At 40.2% G+C, this 20,731-nt stretch overlaps 1 protein-coding gene across 1 annotated transcript; it reads left to right on the top strand.

Annotated features, from left to right (window-relative positions):
* Positions 1–2,924: 2,924 nt before the first annotated feature.
* LOC124288062 (actinia tenebrosa protease inhibitors-like) lies at positions 2,925–19,192 on the top strand. Its single transcript, XM_046724631.1, has 14 exons — positions 2,925–2,997; positions 3,602–3,747; positions 4,918–5,039; positions 5,449–5,524; positions 6,217–6,401; positions 10,950–11,079; positions 12,593–12,687; positions 13,298–13,370; positions 14,019–14,171; positions 15,929–15,986; positions 16,648–16,775; positions 17,905–18,017; positions 18,166–18,238; positions 18,927–19,192. The coding sequence occupies exons 2-14, from the start codon at positions 3,609–3,611 to the stop codon at positions 19,109–19,111; spliced, it is 1,530 nt and encodes a 509-aa protein (XP_046580587.1). The 5' UTR covers positions 2,925–2,997; positions 3,602–3,608; the 3' UTR covers positions 19,112–19,192.
* The last annotated feature ends 1,539 nt before the right edge of the window (positions 19,193–20,731 follow it).

The following is a 20,731-nucleotide window of genomic DNA, read 5'->3' as shown; positions in this document are numbered from 1 at the left end:
CATACTCACTCATTCATTCGTCACACTTGGGTATACATCGAGATAGCGGCGGGAAAAACGTCGGAGCGAAAATTGGAACAAAATATGGACAGCCTTAAGCATAGCCACGAGGAAGCCTAGCCTCAGAAGATATTTGCCTTCATTTTCAATATATTGCCCTGTACCTCTGAAGATAGACAAGCACATGTGTCTATTTTCACTACGTTTTGCGATAAATGTTCAATGAAATGATTTGTTTCATTTTGGAAAGAAGTGTATTGGTGAGAAAGTTTTTAGACCGAAGATTTTGAAAATGAAGATTAGGGTGTATCTTTGAAAAGTAATTTCGACGGTGCATATGCTGTTCCTTGCTGCGTAAAATCTCTTGGTTGCTGTAGTTGTGTTTGGAGATTGTGCGTGCGCTTCCCGACAAAAGGCGTACTTTTTTATATGGAACTTTTAAGTGTAAACTTCGAGTTTGTGACTCCAAATGGCCGTTATTCTTACTCGTGTATCTCGGTATCTCGGGCTGTTTGCTTTGGATATATGTCTTTTCAGTCACATGAATTCGTCAATGGTTCCACAAGTTTAGTTTGATATGTGTAACTACATAGTGTTTACAGCAAAGCCTGGGTCCTATATAGGACAGACAGATTATTTATTAAAGTCTCACCCCTGTTATACATATATACAAACTAATTCAACATATATTTATATAAGGGCCATTCCATACGGACTTATGAGAGACTAAAAATCTTAAAAAATTGCATGTACATGTATTATGAGTAACAATAATTAAAAGTTATATAATACGGATTTTCTCCTTTTTAAAATAACATGGCAGGTTTTGGCAGCTATAAAACAGATATTGCTATTGGACAGGATAAAAGCAGTTTTTTTGTATATCAGTAAGATTACTAAAATTCTGACATAGGCTATCACAAGTATTTAAAAGACTAAAACGTTCATCACTATAAACCGGACAATTAATTAAAACATGAACTTCGTCTTCAACACAGTGTTTACAATAAAAACATTTTCTGTCGTTAAGTGGGATATTGTTATATCTACCCAGCTCAATATTAATTGGTGCAGTGCCGTATCTGAACTTAGCATATGCACTTCTGTATGGGAGGGGCATGGGATGAGTTACGTAAAATTCTGGGGTATAAACATCCTGAAAAGTACCATAAAAGCGTAGCTTATTTGTCCCCTGTTTAGATGGACCACAGGTATTCAGTACCGATTCCTTCCACTCCTGTCTATAAATATCAAATAATTTCTGTATAACGCTTTGTACAATAAACCTGGAGTTAAAACTATTAGTGGGGGAAATAAAATGCTCAAGATCAACATTGGCTAACATTTTGTGAATTTTAAAATTAAGGTTTCTTTTTCTTCTAAAAGCCCAGTGGTTACCCCAAAGAAAGATTTTGCTCGTTAGTCGTTATTGATCCAGGTTACAAAGACGTTTATAAAATCTGACAGGAGGTGATCATCAGCTCACTTGCCAAGCCTCTGTCCGAGGATCAAATCCCGAGTTATACAAAACATACTCTATATGTCCCTCAGGGTCGAATCCTGGTCAGATTGCCATGAGTCTGTGTGTGTCTGTATGTGCGACAAATGTCCAACTGTAAAGCTAAGATTTAGATATGTGCTTTAAAAATAACTTAGGGAACATACACACCTTACCTAACTCATAAACTCTATACACCCATACATCGTTAAAGTACCTGCCGATACGACTGCCTTAAAATTACTGTGCAGTATCATGCAATTGCATGTACTCTACAGGGACTCTTCACAGCGGATTCCGTGGTGTTTGACTAAAGGGCCAAAGTACAATCTCATTATGGTTAGTGAGTGAGTGAGTGAGTTAATATTTAACGTCACATCGGCAATATTTCAGCCATATCGTGACGAGAACATTAGATATTGAAATGAAATACATGTATATGTATATTATAAAAAACCTGCCGACGAAGGACAGTAAAACAACTAGAACATCACAGATATGTATGTAAAACTAGTAATTAAATCTAAAACGTTTTAACTATAGGGGAAAAACAATACAGTATAAAAATGGGCTATAAATCGCCAATAACTGAAGGTAGATCATCATACCAGGGACCATGGGGAATCTCATTATGGCTACCAAGATTCACACTAATTATTATAATGTTAATATAAACTGTTATTTAGTTTGATTGTTGTTTATTGCCGCTCTCAGCAGTTCTCCAGCTTTATGACGGAGGTCTATGATAATTTAAATGCGCCGTGTCTAGACAGTTCAGTGACTGACATCATGAGCATCAAGGCAGCGAACCTGACCAGCAACTCCGGATCCTGTTAGTCGACTTATAACTACAAGCATGTGTTGCTATAGCCAAAATCTAAGTTGACTGTTAATGCTATTTACAATAATTGTATATCCTTTATCCACATGGTGTTGGTTAGTATAGCACTGAATGTTAAATGAATTTCGATGTTTTTATGAAATAATAAAACATACGATGCAAGATTCATGTCATAAATTTACCTCATTAATTCTTCAAAAGTGCAAAACACAGAACCCGCGTTTATGTCATGATTCACAGATGCCCTACAAAAAATAAAATAAACGATCTTATTTACCCTTCACGATGCAAACTGGCTGCACATCCACATACTGCGCAATACATGTCCTTCCAACCACTTGTTGATGAGCCAGCAAATCACGACAAGCCCCCGGCAATGCTGATAACAATTCAAATGCATACAATATACATAAAGTGTGAGTACACAATACACGACCAGGTGTAATTATACCACGATTTGTTTATCCTATCTTGTCTGACGTCACAATAGACGTTCTGCATGGCGTCAAGCTAATAAAATATGACATATGGTGGATGATAAATGAGATATAGGCCAGGCATGACGTTACGCATGTGACTATATAATAAGACAATGGGCAGCTATCAGGAAACGTCACCACACAAGAATATAATCGTCCTTAATAACCGCACTTCTTCTGTAAGTATAATTAATTATCATTCTTTTGCGTTTAGGTTAGAATAGGTTAGAAAGGGTCGCAAACTTTATTTATAAACTGTTAAAAGGAAGGGATTGTGATGCAAAAAGTTGTGAATACTAATTTTCTCTACTTATTTAAGGACCAATAATTAATGAGAATGACAGGGGATCAAGGTAAATATTCACATACTGTAAGTGTTGAGGAAATGTTGTTTAAAGGGGGGTATAGGGACAAACAAGTCGGACAAAAAATCTATGAATGAAATTATTGTCAACCACGTGCTGTGGTGAGTTTGGTTCAGCTCAAAGTATACACTGGTCACAACCTAATAACTAAAATATTTGTGAGTATGTCGTGCAAGTACTCGCTGCTGAATTATTCGGTACATGATCACGAGGAGTTTGATTGCTTTATGATGACAAAAATACTTCATACGCAAGGAACTGTATTTAAAACAAGAATGAACTGTATGCGTAATATTAATCCCTGTAATACTTTGTGCATATGGAGAAGACCAGTAAGGCTTCTTACTAACACCACTGAACCACAACTATCCAACAATGGTTTAAGATACTCGTTCTCATAATGTTAAACTGTTTTCAGATTCACTATGATACCACAAGGTATAGTGCCGTTGACCATTCTTGCGTGTGTCGGTGTTGCTGTCGTGGCTGCCGACGGTACATCAATGACGAGAATGCCACTTTCCGTGGACACGCCCACCCCAAGTCCGATCATGAACAGGCAAGGTAATTAATTTAATTGAAGAATTAACACCATCTTTCTATCCCCACAAAGACTGTTTCTCCTATACAATTAAAAATATAGATTATGATAAGATTGTTTGAAGGCAAATTCCATGGATGGTGATAGAACTGATTTTATCGCCTTTTAGGTTATCACGAGTCGCTAATTGTGATTTCAAATACCATATCATTATCTTTAAGAAACCGGGGTTATGCCTGAGCTTGTGAGCTCCGCTGTAGTTGTAATCGTTAAGGAACCAGGGTTATACTGGAGCTTGTGAGCTCAAAAGAAGCTGTAATCGTAAAGGAATCAGGGTTATGCCCGAGGTGTGCGCTCACCAGAAGCTGTAACCGTCAATGAACCAGGGTTATACAAGAGCTTGTGAGCTCACCAGAAGCTGTAATCGTCAATGAACCGGGGTTATGCCCGAGCTTGTGAGCTCACCAGAAGTTGTAATCGTTAAGGAACCGGGGTTATGCCCGAGCTTGTGAGCTCCACTGTAGTTGTAATCGTTAAACAACCAGGTTTACGCCCCAGCTTGTAAGCTCCACGGTAGTTGTAATCGTTGATTAACCAGGGTTATGCCCGAGCTTGTGAGCTCCACGGAAGCTGTAATCGTTAAGGAACCGGGGTTATGCCCGAGCTTGTGAGCTCCACTGTAGTTGTAATCGCTTAGGAACCAGGGTTATACCGGAGCTTGTGAGCTCACAAGAAGCTGTAATCGCTAAGGAACCAGCGATGCCCGAGCTTAACCGGGGTTTACGCCCCAGCTTGTAAGCTCCACGGTAGTTGTAATCGTTAAACAACCAGGTTTACGCCCCAGCTTCTAAGCTCCACGGTAGTTGTAATCGTTGATTAACCAGGGTTATGCCCGAGCTTGTGAGCTCCACGGAAGCTGTAATCTTTAAGGGGCCTGGGTCATGTCCGCGCTTTTGGGTTCAACAGGCTGTTACAGTCGTTTGGACTTTAGATATACCCAACAGAACCGTATTACTGCAATTACAGTTGAAAGCGACGTTAAATCTAAGCAAATTTTAATGTTGCGAAGATTGTTAAATAATTTTCATATGTATGGAAATGAAGTACCAATACCTGATAATATAAAACATCTCACAGAATGACTGTTCAGTCTGTATGATTATAATTACTTCAAAACCATTTGATTTTGGCAGGTCCTCGCCCATTTCGTGGTTTCGGTCGTATTTTCCGACCGCTCCGGTGTTTGATGGCGTGTCGTTTTGGCAACGTCCCATCTGACTGTAAGTGCCAACCTAGACCGGAACACAGCTGTGATGTAAGTAGAATCGGAGCTTCTGGTTTTAGAACAATGGTATTATATTTCTAGTATGATCAAGGTGATATAGTAAAGTAACTTTTAATGTCGTTCTATTTACTTCTATCTACACCATTTTCAAGGCGGGACACGGGTACCAACATGCACTTGTTTTAATGCCATGAAGTATTATGACGAAAGAGGCCGTTAAACGATCTGAAAAGTAGTCAAGTGTCTTCTTTGGAAGGGTTTAAACGGGAAGTCGGTCAGCAAGATATTCATGTTAATGGTCAGTTATAAAGAAACTCACCTGATCTGACTGCTAACGGGGGCAAGTAACAACTGATGTAAAAGATATGATTTATATGAGATTGCGCAACGTAGAAACACTATTCCGTTTCTGTACATTGTAATGTGATTCTTTTTTCAGCAATTGAAATGTGCAGATGGCAAGGTGTGTAAGGTGTTGCTTGGTCGATTTCCGCGCTGTGTTAAAGATAAATCAGGTAAGTCGCGAAGCTTCTTAATGACAGTAGCCTAACGATAGAACTGTTCATTCAATACTCTTCCAAATTACAGTACAGCTACGTACAGTTGACTTGTTATGATTGTAATAGAACACATTTCCTTGTTATGTAAATGAGATGCTATTTTCAGATTAATTGAACACATAAAACAGTGCTAACCCTCTATTTCTACAAGAAGTTTCTGTAGACACGATTCAAGAACTTGGTCTCACCCAGAAAAGCGAGATTTCACTGTATCTAATGACAAGGATATGTAACTTTAAAAAATAATTTTAAAAACCATCATAAATTAGCTGGAATATTGCGGAGCGCGTTTGTTTCAACAAACAAACATTTCGACCACCTGGGATCATTTTTAAGATGCGAAAAATGTTACAAGCGGTTCCTGATAATGTGACCCGTGAAGATCCGGGTTAGAATTGATCTTCAGCAACCCATACTTGTCGTGAATAGCGAATAACGGGATCGGGCGGTCATGCTCGCTGACTTGGTTGACACATGTCATCGTATCCCAATTGTGTAGTTCAATGCTCATGCTGTTGACCACTGGATTGTCGATATATTGCTGAAAGCGGCGTAAAATCATGCGCATTCAATCACTCGTTACAAATAAAAGGAATTGCAATAAGACGTATTGAAATGACCGTTTGTATGTTTATATGTGACTGTAGTCTGTGAGCTGCCCAAGGACGTAGGGACATGCTCAGAGATTGTTCATCGCTTCTACTACAACAAAACCACCAACAGGTGCGAGGAGTTTCATTATGGCGGCTGCGGAGGAAACGGCAACAACTTCAAGACCAAGAGGGCGTGCATGAGAACCTGCCGGAAGAGAGGCTTCTTCTTTCCCAGGCCTTAACACTGTAACTGAAGTAAATCCATTACTTGAATTCCAGTGACATTTTGAGCATAGCCATATAATCCTGTTCATTATACATTGTAAACAAATCATGAATCGTTTCCAAGGCCTGAATACTAATTGAAGTATTGCCTTGAGTAATTTCCACCAGTTGTTTTTCAATAAAACCTATTTATTTTAAAGTGTTCGTTTGTTTTGTGTGATTTACGCGCTGTGATTCTACAATGTGTTGGAAGCATACATTTGACGTGACCATGATCGTGTGTTTTGAGCGCTAACACCATTACGAATGTTAATCGTTTCGACCCTTTTGGACCAAAGGGTAGAAGTGTCTTATTATCTTAACATCTTGCCCAATATGCGTCAGGTTGGGCATAGTTTAGGTCTTATTTACTATAAGAAACGTCCTTTCGATATCCGGTTTAAAATTGGTCTTCAGCTAATAGTAGTAAGAGGGTTCGAGTGGTCTGGTTGGACTGACTGACTGACTGAGTTTGGTTTTACGCTGCTTTTAGCAATGTTCCAGCAACATCACGGCGGGGGACACCAGAAATGGGCTTCACACATTGTACCCATGTGGGGATTCGGGTCTGGTTGGATGACTTGGTTGATATCCCAGAGTTTCCCAGTTATGTAAATCAATGATCATGCTGTTGATTGCTGGGTTGTCTGGTCCAAACTCTATTATTTACAGACCGCCGTCACATACCTGGAATATTGCTGAGTGTGGCGTGGAGCAATACACAAAGATGTAAATCTAATCTTTACTTCCCCATGGAGAGTCATGGTATACCGCGAAATAATTCGCTGTTCAGAGTTGCATCCCTTCGCTTGATTGAAGGCTTCTTGCTGAAACCAAACCAGATCTTCTGTCTTGAATGTTTGAATTCCTGAACCGTTCAATATTGTTGGGTATGGCGTCAAACAAAAAAACAAAGATGTAAATCTAAAATTGTCATAAAGGTATATTTCTGAATATTTGATGTCATGAAAGTTCAAGTTTCTCTCCTTTGAAAGCAAAACACGTTTGGTACTTGTAATAAAGACACCCATGTTCATTTGGTGCATATGCATAAAATACCTAACAATGTCATGGATATAAGAACAGGATATGCACAGGCGCATGGCATGCATTAAATATCGACTTTGTATTTCATTATTCTGTAAGCCGGATACCAAGCTTGTGTGTTTGTATTTTTGATGAATTTCAATCGTCCAGAATATCATATTGAATAAGCGTCTAAATGGAACGCTGACACGCTGTATTCAATAAAAGATAGTCGAACTGGACTACATATTGAAAACGTTGCAATTCAGACATTTCAGACAATATGTGACAAATGTCTGCTCAATTACATTTATAGTTTTGAAATTCGGCACTGACAGATATCATAATAGTGGCCATAATACTATATTCTTACATGTGCTAAAAAGTGCATAACAAAAGTATGTTATTAAGAGCTTCATTGTTAATCAAACAACACCACCCGTGAATGTCCGGGTTAGAATATTGATCTTCAGTAACCTGTGCTTGTCGTAAGAGGCGACTAACGGGATTGGGTGGTCAGGCTCGCTGACTTGGTTGACACATGTCATCGGTTCCCAATTGCGCAGATCGATGCTGTTGATCACTGGATCGTCTGGCACAGACTCGATTATTTACAGACCGCCGCCATATAGCTGGAATATTGCTGAGTGCGGCGTAAAACTAAACTCACTTACTCATTCACTCACTCACTCAAACAACACCCTACCCTTACAGCTGGTAAATATATACAGCAAGGGTTGTGGGATCTTTTGTCTCTTATGATTCTTCTTGTGAAGGAGTCAACACTCGGAATATCTTGTTTCCTCAAATCAACACCAAACGAATATGAAAGGACTAACGTAGCAGAAATATTTGTGGCTTCTACTCTTTAGCGAGCGTTGATCCAGATTTTCCTAAGTCAATATTTGTGTTCAGTCAACAGTGTGTCGTTTATACGTGCATTCTGGAGTTTGTCTCTGACATGCTTCCCTAAAGGCGTGTGTTGCATGTTCCCATGTTCCACACCCTCAGGAAACACAACATCTGCAGCCTTTTTTAAACATGTCACAAGTTGACATTGCTATTGGCCAATTTATGATGCGAAGGTCATGTGTATTTTAGGTTACCACAGAAGCAGTGACTGCATTCTAAATCGGAGGCTCAATATGTTGTCAATGCAGATGCCATGTGCAGTGAGATAGCTATCTAATCGAGAGAAAGAGAAAGCTTTTGAAGGTTACACCTGTGGAGGCTTAAAATTGTTTTGATAAGGTTTGTACGTGCCTGGTCAAATCCAATTGACAAACACCATTATATGTTCAACAATACACTAACAAAATATATGTCACGCGATATAGTGATGATGAAATATGAAAAAAATGACACATACACGCACGCACGCACGCACGCACGCACACACACATACACCAGGTCGCCATCTTGAAGTTGGTACGATTCCGGGACGCGGTATTAACAACACAAAGCTGGCGTATTGGAGCAAAATATTGGGTTGAAATGGGTTTTAACATAACATTTAGTTTCATAACAGTTTTGTTACAGTTACAGGCACGGTAACAACAAGTACCATCTTTTAAAATTTGATAGCATGCTGCCCCAAGATATCAAACCGTCCGTTTCCTTCCTCCCCCTCTGGGGAGACCTGGACCACCGAAGACGTCAGCGGTAAGAAAGGTATAACATCGATCCACTGGAGGTAATGTACACACAGTGGATGTTGTTGTTGTGACGTTGTCTAGTTTGGATTAACGTCGCTATGAACAAAGTACAAGTTCCATAACGTCTGGTCAGCTAAATGTGGGAGGACAGAATGAAGTGATGCAAGTGTTAGACGATTCCCACTTTGGTAAAACGCGCAAGAGCGGGCATGGTGTTGACAAACATAGAAAGAGGGAACCAGCAAACGATCCTCTGATTATGTGCCAAAGGGAGACAACTCTCTACAGGCCCCCCCTCCCCAAACCCACCTTCCCCCACGTCACCAGATGGCCGCCCCATCAGTAACCCCCCCCTGTAAATGCATTTGATTCCTATAAAGAAAATATTAACAATCACCTTACCTTCTCGTATATTGTGTCACTTTGGCCAGATTCAAACAATTTTAATTTCTTTGCTGCTGGTATGTCCAATCACAAAGGTAAAGTGTATTCTAATATCATGACAGTTAAGAGGTAAAGCTTCAACTCCCGTGATCGTTTTTAATTGTTAATGCGCCCTGCATTTGAAACAATACACTCATTAACAGCTGTGTACAACGATTTGCTTCAGAGTTGTTTCACCTTTTGTTAGAGGAATGGACATAATACAGCTCGTGAATTGAAATCCCATGACCGTCGCACAAAATGTTCACACCTTCAGGTATGTAAATTAGCTTTATGTGGTGTTAAGGTGTGAAAGATAGAATAGGGCATGCCTGCTCTTTACACTTTGTCTCGTCACTTAATAACTATTCACATAATTTTCATCACTATTGCCTTGATGGGTTTTACGTTTTGGGGTATATATCCAAGTTCCAAGCCCACCACCATCCCCTGAATATAAAATAGTCTGTTCATGATCTTCTTGCATTTTAGGTTAAGCTCGAAGGGTTAAGATGTAGTTTATGGTTAAAGCTATGTAAGTTTATGGTCGGTAGCACTGACATGAGATTTAGTCTTTCAGTATGGAATCCTGGAAGGGACATTGTCGCGTTGTCGCATTGTCGCGTTGTCGCCCTTTCAAATACAAGCAAAATAAGGCAAAATAAACCAAAACGCGACACGCGACATCGCGACAACGCGACATTTCGCTCATTTGTCGCATTGTCGCGATGTCGCGTGTCGCCCTTTGGAGGAATAGACAAATATTATTCAAAACGCGACGCGACATCGCGACAATGCGACAAATGAGCGAAATGTCGCGTTGTCGCGTGTCGCGTTTTGTTTTATTTTGCCTCATTTTATTTGTTTTTGAGAGGGCGACAATGCGACAACGCGACAATGTCCCTTCTCGGATTCCATATTTCAGTGATAAATGCCCATGGTTAAAGCATCTTTGTATGACTCATGCCGGATTTGTATCTTGACACTAATGTAATACGGGATTTGCCATGTGACTGTAAGAGTTTTATGGAAGTACTTATACAATTTAGTTACGAGATTGTTTACAGAATCAGATAAGAAGCAGGGAACAAGTGAGTCCTACCATCTCTCTTTCCACATCCAGTGAGCTATATTCTTCACGTTTCCAGGTATGTGCATCTGGAAATGTCTACATTAGTTAATCCCTATATTTCAAATGATAATACTATGCAATAATTATTATAATGACACATACCTTAGTAATATTTACCAAGAAGTCGTATTCCCTAAGTAGCCATGCGTTCGTCATACCAAAGACTACCAATGTGCACTCAGGGCAAACTGGACAGTTACCTCTTTCTGTAGATGGATGCACCGATGTCTCTCGTGCTCTTCATCACTTATACACATTGAAGTTGCAAATATTACTTCTTCCTTCAGATGAGGATGAATACGTTGATGCTTGTCGTGGTCCTGATCGTGACTTGTGCTGTAATGCCTGGCCACAATATGACAGACACTACAGAAACCTCGTCCCAGAGAAGAGCAGCTTCCATGGCTACAGGTGAAGGTAACGTGGCCAACAAAGTTTAACAGGATAGTGTCATTGTCGCAAGTAAAACATGTTATTTGTTGGTTTGTTGTAAAGCCGCACTCAGCAATATGTCAGCTATGTGGCTGCGGTCTGTAAATAATCGAGTCTGGACCAGACAATAGGGTGACAAACAACATGAACATCGATCTACGCAATTGGGGTACGATGACATGTGTCACCCAAGTCAGCGAGCCTGACCACCAGATCACGTTAGTCGCCTCTTATTACAAGCATGGGTTGCTGAAGACCAGTTCTAACCCGGATCTTCACGGGTATAGTAAAATATAAGACGAAGAGTATTTAATAGCGACACAACAATTAAGTTTCCATAATGATAAGAGATATATGTTGTAATTAGAATCCTTTGTAATATGAGTCATTACAAAAAGTGATGATACCAGATTTTCGTGAAAAATCCTTCACAACTGTCAACTCCCAACTTGGCAATGTAACGTGTCACCTGAGCTAAATGTTTCCTGTATTAGACAAGACTACCAACGTGATATGATGCAAATCTTTGGAATGTGGTGGAAAACTATTCTCATCACCTTGAAGTGAGGAGGTACCAGAGCGAATCACAGGCAGTCTGCAATACAATTGGGTTGTAATCTCCTCAGACCAGAATATAGATGGAATGCATCTGGTCCACTGACCGTGTTCATAGTTCATAATCTACGAGCTTTGAATATAGATATCCAACATAGAAAGGCGACTATGTTTGCACTATTATTAAAAATAAGGGAAAATTGTTTTTTGGGAGGAAGCTACGGGAACTTGCACCAATCACTATAGCGATTTAAGTGTACAAAACGCCTCTGTCACTCTATGGTCAGCACTCGGTTCTGACATGTGACGAAGGGTATTCTAAAGCGAAAACGTCTAGTACGTCAACGTTAAAATAAACACTGTCAGTGAACACGGTGCTGCTCTCACTGAGGAGTGGAACAACACGAGGCAACATGACATTGGGTGACGCGTAAGAAGAATTCGGCCATGACTGACCAACAGAGGTTGTCGTACCCGGTATTAGTGACGTTAGCTGAATAATTGGAGAACTATTATTCTACCATCTTCTGAGTCAACACATCACCGCACAAAACATTACGACCGACCCGTGAAGATCCGTGGCGACTTCCGGGATCGGGTGGTCATCCTTGCTGACGTGGTTGACACGAGTCATCGTATCCCAACTGCGTAGATCGATGCTCATGATTGATGCTGATCACTGGATTGTCTGGTCCAGACTCGAAATTACAGACCGCCACCATACAGCTGGAATGGTGCTTAGTGCGGCGTTCAACAACAAACCAATCTTTTACGATCTAGTGAGTTGCCACATCATCACACCAAGCATTAGGACCAATTAGTTCGCTAATTTCCCATTTGTCAACTATATGGATCAGAATGATACGTCTTGATAATTGCCACTATCTATTTTGTCACAGTATATTGTTATCACAAATATACACGTGTTTGATGCTGTTCCCAGGGTCTTACGTCCTGGGCTACATGAAAACAATCCGTTGTTTCTTTATCTGTCGGCGAGCTATGACGGACCCCCGATGTGACTGTTCCAGATGTAAGGTAAGAATCACCTCATCGATCGTATTTCATGAAAATATGTATTTCCAAAGAGATAAGCGAATGTTATGAAGTGGTTCTTACATGACTATTACATGTACGACAATAATCGCCACGACAATGATTAAGTCCAAATCACGTTGGGTGACAACTGGTGACAAGACAGACTGATATGTTAGATGGGATGTTGGTAATACAACCGATAACTATGTTTGGGTGAATGACTGTGTCATCAACATGGGGCCAAAAGCTCGAAGTGATTAAAATCGTAAGTGCTTACCACTTTAGTGAAACCAATGAACACAGTAGTGGTTCTACCAGTCAAGAACCGTAATCAGGGAACGTCAAGGATTCGAACCCACGATCAATTGACCTGAGGGTGCAACTTTATTCAACGATATTTATTTAATCAATATCCACAATATGAAATGCATTGGAGCTATCGGGTAATTTCAAAGTAACACTTGTATGCTTACGTGTGTCTCTAACTGCTCCTTCGAGCTTTTTGTCCCGCTGTATGTCAACATTTTGTAAAGAATATGGCACGGACAATTAAGAATGCTCACGTGGGTGTATCCATAGACAATGAACTGATTCACTTGCATGATTTCAGACTAAAGTTTGCCAAGCAGGCCAGCGGTGTAAAATGATTGATGGAAACCCAATCTGCGTTGCCGATCGCGAAGGTAAGGGGATTATTAAAATTTCGTGCTTTTCTTCTTATCACAACTACTTCCTTTATGACGTGTGATACCGTCAACGTACGGCAACACGTACAAGAACACTAATATGCACAAACCGAAAACACGGATACAATGGTGTATCAGATGTGCAGTACATTATTAAAGTCTGATCCTACCAGCGTATATTTAGCAGCTTGAAACATTTATCATGTTAATGACTCTGAACAACACTAAAACATATTCACGATTAAAACTGTATTGGGGCCGGTAGGGTAATCTAGTGCACGTGGTTAAAGCGTTCGCTCGTCACGCCGAAGGCCAGGGTTCGATTCCCCACATAGGCATGATGTGTGAAGCCCAGTTCTGGTGTCCCCCGTCGTGATATTGCTGGAATATTGCTAAAAGCGTCGTAAAACGCAACCCACTCACTAAGACTGTTTTGTTACGTGAGTGAGTGCGTGAGTGAGTATGAGTTTATGCCGCTTTTAGCAATATTCCAGCAATATCACGGCGGGGGACACCGGAAAAGGCCTTCACATATTGTACCCATGTGGGGAATCGAACCCGGGTCTTCGGCGTGACGAGGGAATGCTTTTACCAATGGGTTGTTATGTGAAATATGGTAACGTAACGCATGTCCGGTTTACGCAGTGTGTCAGCAGACCAGATCACTTGGACCATGCAGAGCTCTCATGCCGCGTTACTTCTACAACAAAGACACCCGAAGCTGCCAGAAGTTCTACTATGGTGGTTGTCAAGGAAACGGAAACAACTTCAAAACCCGTGGGGACTGTGTTGCCACGTGTATGAGGAGAGGCGTTATGTAAAGTCAACACTTCCTATAGTATTGGAATAGAGTCATCACACTTTGACTATTAATAAAACATGTTGTGACGATGATGTTTCATTAGATAGATGACAAAAGTTCACTTTCATATTGATAATGATAAATGATTTCATGCGAAATGCAATAAATAAAATGCTATCTGCACTTATGTGTACAGTTTTTAACAAGCGAATAGTTTGTTGATTGTCTGGAAGTGTTAGAGAATTGGAATGTGAAAAACGTATGATTAGTTCGCCAGGGTTCGATCTGAGAAATCAATTTCTCGTTTCATCCATATTCACTCAATCACAGTTTCGCTGTAGACGAACCATCATGTACATGTGTACACTACAGACAGTGATTTTTTCCCTCATCATAAGGGATACCAAGCTTCATGACTCGTGAAGACACGGTTTAGAATTGGTCTTCAGCAACCCATGATTGTCGTAAGAGGCGACTAACGGGATAGGGTGGTCAGGCTCGCTGATTTGGTTAACACATGTCATCGTATCCCACTTGCGTAGATTGACGCTCATGCTGTTGATCACTGGATTGTCTGGTCCAGACCACGGTCATATAGCTGAAATATTGCTGAGTGCGGCGTTACACAACTACCAAACCAAACCAAACCAAGCTACATTATTGTAACTATCAACAATGTCATGTGCCAAGAATTTCGAATCCGATTTAAAACATGACCGCCAATCTATTGAGACCATTTGTACTCCAGTTCGGGTTTGGTATATGTAGTTGTACCGAATTGCGTTCTTATGATCTCTGTTTAAACGTCGTAACTTTGTTTTCAAGTAATAGGGTAATGAAAACCGTGCGCATATTTACAGACGGTGCAATACACTTGTTATGGTCAATTCAAAGTTCGACGTAGATGGTATGTTTAACCCAAATTGATACCCTTTGTGAAGACTATGCGTTGATATGGATCTTCAAGACATCCACACTGTGGAAATATTGTTTTTCAAAGTGTTTCAAAGTTTTTCACTGTAATATATCATTCGCAGGATCATTTGGCGTACTTGCTCTCATGCCTATGGGATGAGTATGAGGTCACAGTGCATTAATGGGTTTCTTCAACGCCTTAAGCGCAGCGGTGTGTGAGTGTGTACCCGATAGCATTTGATATGCTGTATCATTGGCCTCCATTCTCCTTTCGCAAACACCTGGTGTCAATAATTATTTTAAATGATTATTCATATAAGTGTCACCAATGCTTTGCATTTTACACCCAATGGAACTGTCAGGGCAGATGATCCAGACGCTTGTTTTTTATATAATTCGACATAAAGCTGTAATGTTGTTCATTAATGTTGTAATAGGATTTGGATTGAGTAAGTATGGTTTTACCACGGTTTTAGTGGAAAAAACTTTCCCCTTTACACCAAACGGATTTGTTTATTGAGGATAGTCAAGCCTGGGTATTTTTTCTTCCACTGACGGTCTCTACATATATTTCAGGCACGTATTATAAATGCGACAATCCAGTAGTTTCGCCGTGTATAAGTTTTATGTTTTTCATGTGTTTTATTTGAAGACTTTGATACGCCTGTGATCTTGCCCACGAAAACACGCAAGCAAAACAAACCGCGCCCGTCCTTAATATATTTGTTGATGTTTAAATCATAGCCAGAAGCAAAGGAAAGTATAAATTCAGTAAGTAAACAACATGCAAATATTAATGCTGATTCATTCTGTAAACCCGGATTTCAGGCCCTATAAGATGGAGGTGAAACTAACCTATTGACAAACACTACCTTGCTTGTGTTGGATCAGGTCGTGTAAGTATTGCGTATACTCGTATACTTTTACGTTTTCATAATTCATTTATTTTGCCATATTCAGTAACATTACAGTTATGGTAGCCTACTTGGCCTGTAAATAATGTCCCAGAGAAGCTAGTATTTGATAGCATAAGGCAAACCCACACACTGAGGACACAGCAACCTACAGTGACAGTGGTGACCGAGTCGTCATTTGTCATCCCAGTCTGATTGGCGTTTCCGCAGCTTCTCTTTTCACGAACTCTGTTTAGAAATGTCTAATAGCAGTGATATTTTCTGAATAAAAAATACATCTGTTTAACCGTTATATGCGGAGATGTTAAATGAACGAATGCTTGATTGTTGTTTGAGGAATGTCTCAAGATATTGTTTTGTCACGCGTTTTGGAACACCATCTAATAATATTACGTAATTTCAGGTAAACAACTCACAATTTGCTTACTTTTGCTTGTTTTTGTGATGGGTTCCTGAATCATACAATCAACTCTAATTTTTGCAGAGAATTCATATGATTGTGGTAACCGTTTTTGTTGCTTAATTTAATGATAGTTTTTAAAGACAAAAAAAAATCCAAACCCGAATGTTAACATGGGTATGAAACTTTGTATATTGATCGGACATGGACTCAAGTTAACCAAATGTAATTTGCCCCCTTCAGGACGACTGGCGCCATGAATAGTCATCCGTTTGTATTCGTGATCGCTCTGACATGCGCAGTAGTGTGCGTGATGGGTGATGATACTGAGGAAACAAGCACCAGCAAGCCAGCCACAACAACCAAACCAGGTACAGACTGCAGCAAATATTCTAGTTCTATTTCTTTGATTCCATTTGAGTTTCATAGCGAATATCATTCACTATAGTCGAGGCTTGGGTACGGTAGAGTATTCACGCGTAATATTTTGTCAGTGTGTATCATCAAACGTTCTCATCGAGTACGGTTGACATTACCTGAGAGATACAACATACATTACTATGATGTTGATCTTGTGAAGATCCGAGTTAGAATTAGAATTCAGTAACCCATGCTTGTCGTTAGAATTTGTCTTCAGTAACCCATGCTTGTCGTAAGAAGCTACCAGCGGGATCGGGTGGTCAGACTCGCTGACTTTGTTGACACATGTCATCGTATCCCAAATGCGTAGAACGATGCTCATGCTCTTGATCACTGGATTGTCTCGTCCAGACCAGAGTATTTACATACCGCTGCCATAAAGCTGGAATATGAGTGCGGCGTTAAACAACAATCAATCAATTAGTATGATGATGAACGTCATATCCTTGGGACTTTGACCATCAGAGTAAACGTCTTTGACATGGCTATGAGATAGCTGCTAAAAATACCTTTACATTTGCAACGATGGCAACATGAAAGCAAGTAAATTATCAAGCATGTGGTTGTTCGTGAGGATATGAGAACCCAAATAAATAGCTCACTTTTAAAAAACAGCTGCCGAATGCTCTCTGTTGACTTCAACAAATCATCTGATTGAGAACTATTTCTTTGCTCTGTGTGCGTTTCAGAGGTCAACTCTGCGCTGAATGTGAGTGAGTGAGTGAGTTAGAATTTAACGTCACCTCGGCAATATGTCATATGCGCTAAATGTAACATTCACAAACGATATTGAAGACTTCATAGCAAGTTGATAAAAGTAGTAGGGAGAAAGCCATTCATTTTCCTGGGGAGTCCAAAACGTACAGGAACAAGTTATTGCATTGTCTATAGCACAACAATTTCTTAAAATCGATTTCCACGTAGTGCTTAAAAAAGAATTTTGGTAGCCTGGTGGTTAAACCTTTCGCTTCTATTCCCTACATATTCTCGATATATAGGTATTTGTATCTGCCCTTTCGTTTATATTAATTGTTTCATATAACAGTTTGACAATGAGTACATGTTTCATACAAATTCCAGCTCCATCAGATTACAAGAGAGACACCCGTCCTCAGCCTAGCAACTGCTACTATCTTTGTCAGACTAGGAAAGGGAACCTGTATTGCAGATGTCCACAGAAGGTTACATGCAAGGTACTCTATACACATTTTACATTGGCAACGTCATATTTTGGCGTCATCAAATTGTTGCTATTAAATATACGTTTGGTTAATGCAGATTGACATTGTCTCTGGTCGTTCAAATAAACATTGTGTACCTAAATACCCCCTTTTCATTTAGACAAAGAGGTGTTCTGATGGCTACGTATGCAATGAGCTGTACGGATATCCCCGCTGTGTGCCGGATACGTCAGGTGCGTAAACGGGTCGCTCTCTTCATGTTTGTGCCAGGAGATTCATGGGTTGTTCCTGGTGAAAGATGCCGTGGATGTTTGTCCCCTTAAGCATCCGCTGTTCCCCGATAATATTTCTGTATTTGTAAGCGTCATAACCGGGTTCCTTGGCGACACGTCTGTAACTGGCTACATTGACATTCCCATGCATTATGTGCTTCCCATGACATGCCATATTACACTGAAGCATTTAGTTAATGACGCCATTATGTTAACTTCTCTTCAAGTTATTCAACATACAACGTTACACGTTACAGCTTTAGTGATCACAAAAGCACTGACCAGCTACTACATGATCTCAACCTTGAAACGTTTTGCAGGACCTAAAGGAATAAATACTGAAATGAAATTATATGTATCTTAGGTTTTTCAATGCTTATTTGCCATATGATTATATACCCCTAAAAATAAAGAAAACTTTTAAAAAACTTGGACACACTATGCATACTCCAATAAGTGGCATATCGCATTATCTATGTTCGTGTCATTACAGTGTGCGGGGCGGTGGGGTAGCCTAGTGGTTAAAGCGTTCTCGGATTCGACCCGGATTCGATGTATGAAGCCCATTTCTGGTATCCCACCGTCGTGATATTGCTGGAATATTGCTAAAAACGGCGTGAAACTAAACTCACTCATTCACTCGTTACAGTGTGCAGGCTCCCGAAGGTAGTCGGCTACTGCAAGGCCTACATGCCCCGGTACTACTACAATTCCTATTCCCGGAGTTGCGATAGATTCATCTATGGGGGATGCGGTGGAAACAAAAACAACTTCCAGACAGTCGACGAGTGTAACCGGCGCTGCAGATACCACTACGGCGAGATTGTATATTGAAGGACTGGAGTCAATCCGTGGCATGGCATACATGTGATTGTAGCTGCAGCTTTTAGAAAAGGAAATAAATACTTTATGACACATTTTTCGTTTTCTTGACACGATATAATTTTTGTTTTGTCAGTCTTGTCGTTGTTCTTGCATTCTTCTTGTGGCATTTTGTTGGAAGTCAGACTGTTCAATGCATTACTTTTCTTTAAGTGGCATTTTAGAAGTCAGTTGGAAGTCTTTATGGACAGAACAAGTCCTTTCGATGGATGATGAAACTTGAAAACTTTCATATGAAAACGAGAGTACGACTGTATCGTCTTGCTCTGGAATAAAGAAGTTGTCATTCTTGAACACGATATAAGAACCTGTATCGGAACGTCTTGCTCTGGAATAAAAGAAGTTGTCATAAACTTTCATACTTGAACACGATACAAGAACCTGTATCGAAACGTCTTGCTCTGGAATAAAAGAAGTTGTCATAAACTTTCATACTTGAACACGATACAAGAACCTGTATCGAAACGTCTTGCTCTGGAATAAAAGAAGTTGTCATAAACTTTCATACTTGAAAACGATACAAGAACCTGTATCGAAACGTCGTGCTCTGGAATAAAAGAAGTTGTCATCCATATATACTTGTTCTATCTGTTCAATGAATGTTTATAGTCTCTGAGTTGAACGGAAGGCTACATGCATCTGCCGTCACGGTAATCATTCATCTGATCATCGACTGAATTTGCATGTCACTGCTCGGGATATGGATAAACGTTTCGGAAAAGTGTGACAATACCATAGGATCTCCGTTTGGCTACAAATACCTTACTATAATAAACAAATATTTAACATAACAATCTCCCTATTCTTCGCGGATGGACACGCCTGTCCACCGCGTCGGTCCGTAGCTCGTTATAAACTCATATCAAGCGATGTGTGGGCGAAGGTATTTCTGCAGGTAAAACTACAGATGTTCTCTCGGGCAGTGCATTTGAAATATATTTTATGCTACTCAGTAGCTGGCCGTTAATCTCTTGCTCCAATCTTACCGAAAGCATGGTTTGTATTTTCAAGACAGATCCATTGTAAGAAACTCATTTTCTGGTGTTTTCTGGTGTTTCTCTGATATTGTTGAAATAAGGCTAAGAGCGGCGTATAATATCATACTCAGGCACTCACTCTGGGGAATGATGTCTACCATGTTTCGAGATGTGGCTCAATAATTCATATTCCAGTACCTGGTGCCAGTAATGGAGAAGCCTTGTCTCGAACAGCTATAAACAACTGTGCAGCAGACTGACTTTTAGTCCAAGAAATGGTTATTTAAAACCCCCAACCTTTTAAACATGATGTCTATCTACTACAAAATTCAAAAAGAGCGAGGGCAGCTGCAGGTGAAGAACACATGCTCAATCATTCTGAACATCTTTTTAAACATAATGTTCTGGGAGACAGACAAACTGTGCAGCTGAATTATTGAGAACATTAACTGTCCGATCGCAACACATACAAGACGTGCCCCAGGCACTGACACCTTCAGCCGTGTTCAACATAATCCGCATGCCCCCAGGTAAAGATCTCTCCTCATACACATGTCAAATTATTAACGTCAGGGCCTGGGGCGCTTTCATAGCC

This window comes from Haliotis rubra, unplaced genomic scaffold (assembly GCF_003918875.1).
Source record: "Haliotis rubra isolate DU_JTF1 unplaced genomic scaffold, ASM391887v1 Scf410, whole genome shotgun sequence".
Taxonomy (NCBI): domain Eukaryota; kingdom Metazoa; phylum Mollusca; class Gastropoda; order Lepetellida; family Haliotidae; genus Haliotis; species Haliotis rubra.
The sequence above is the reverse complement of the archived record's forward strand: the minus strand, read 5'-3'. Positions and strand labels throughout refer to the sequence as shown.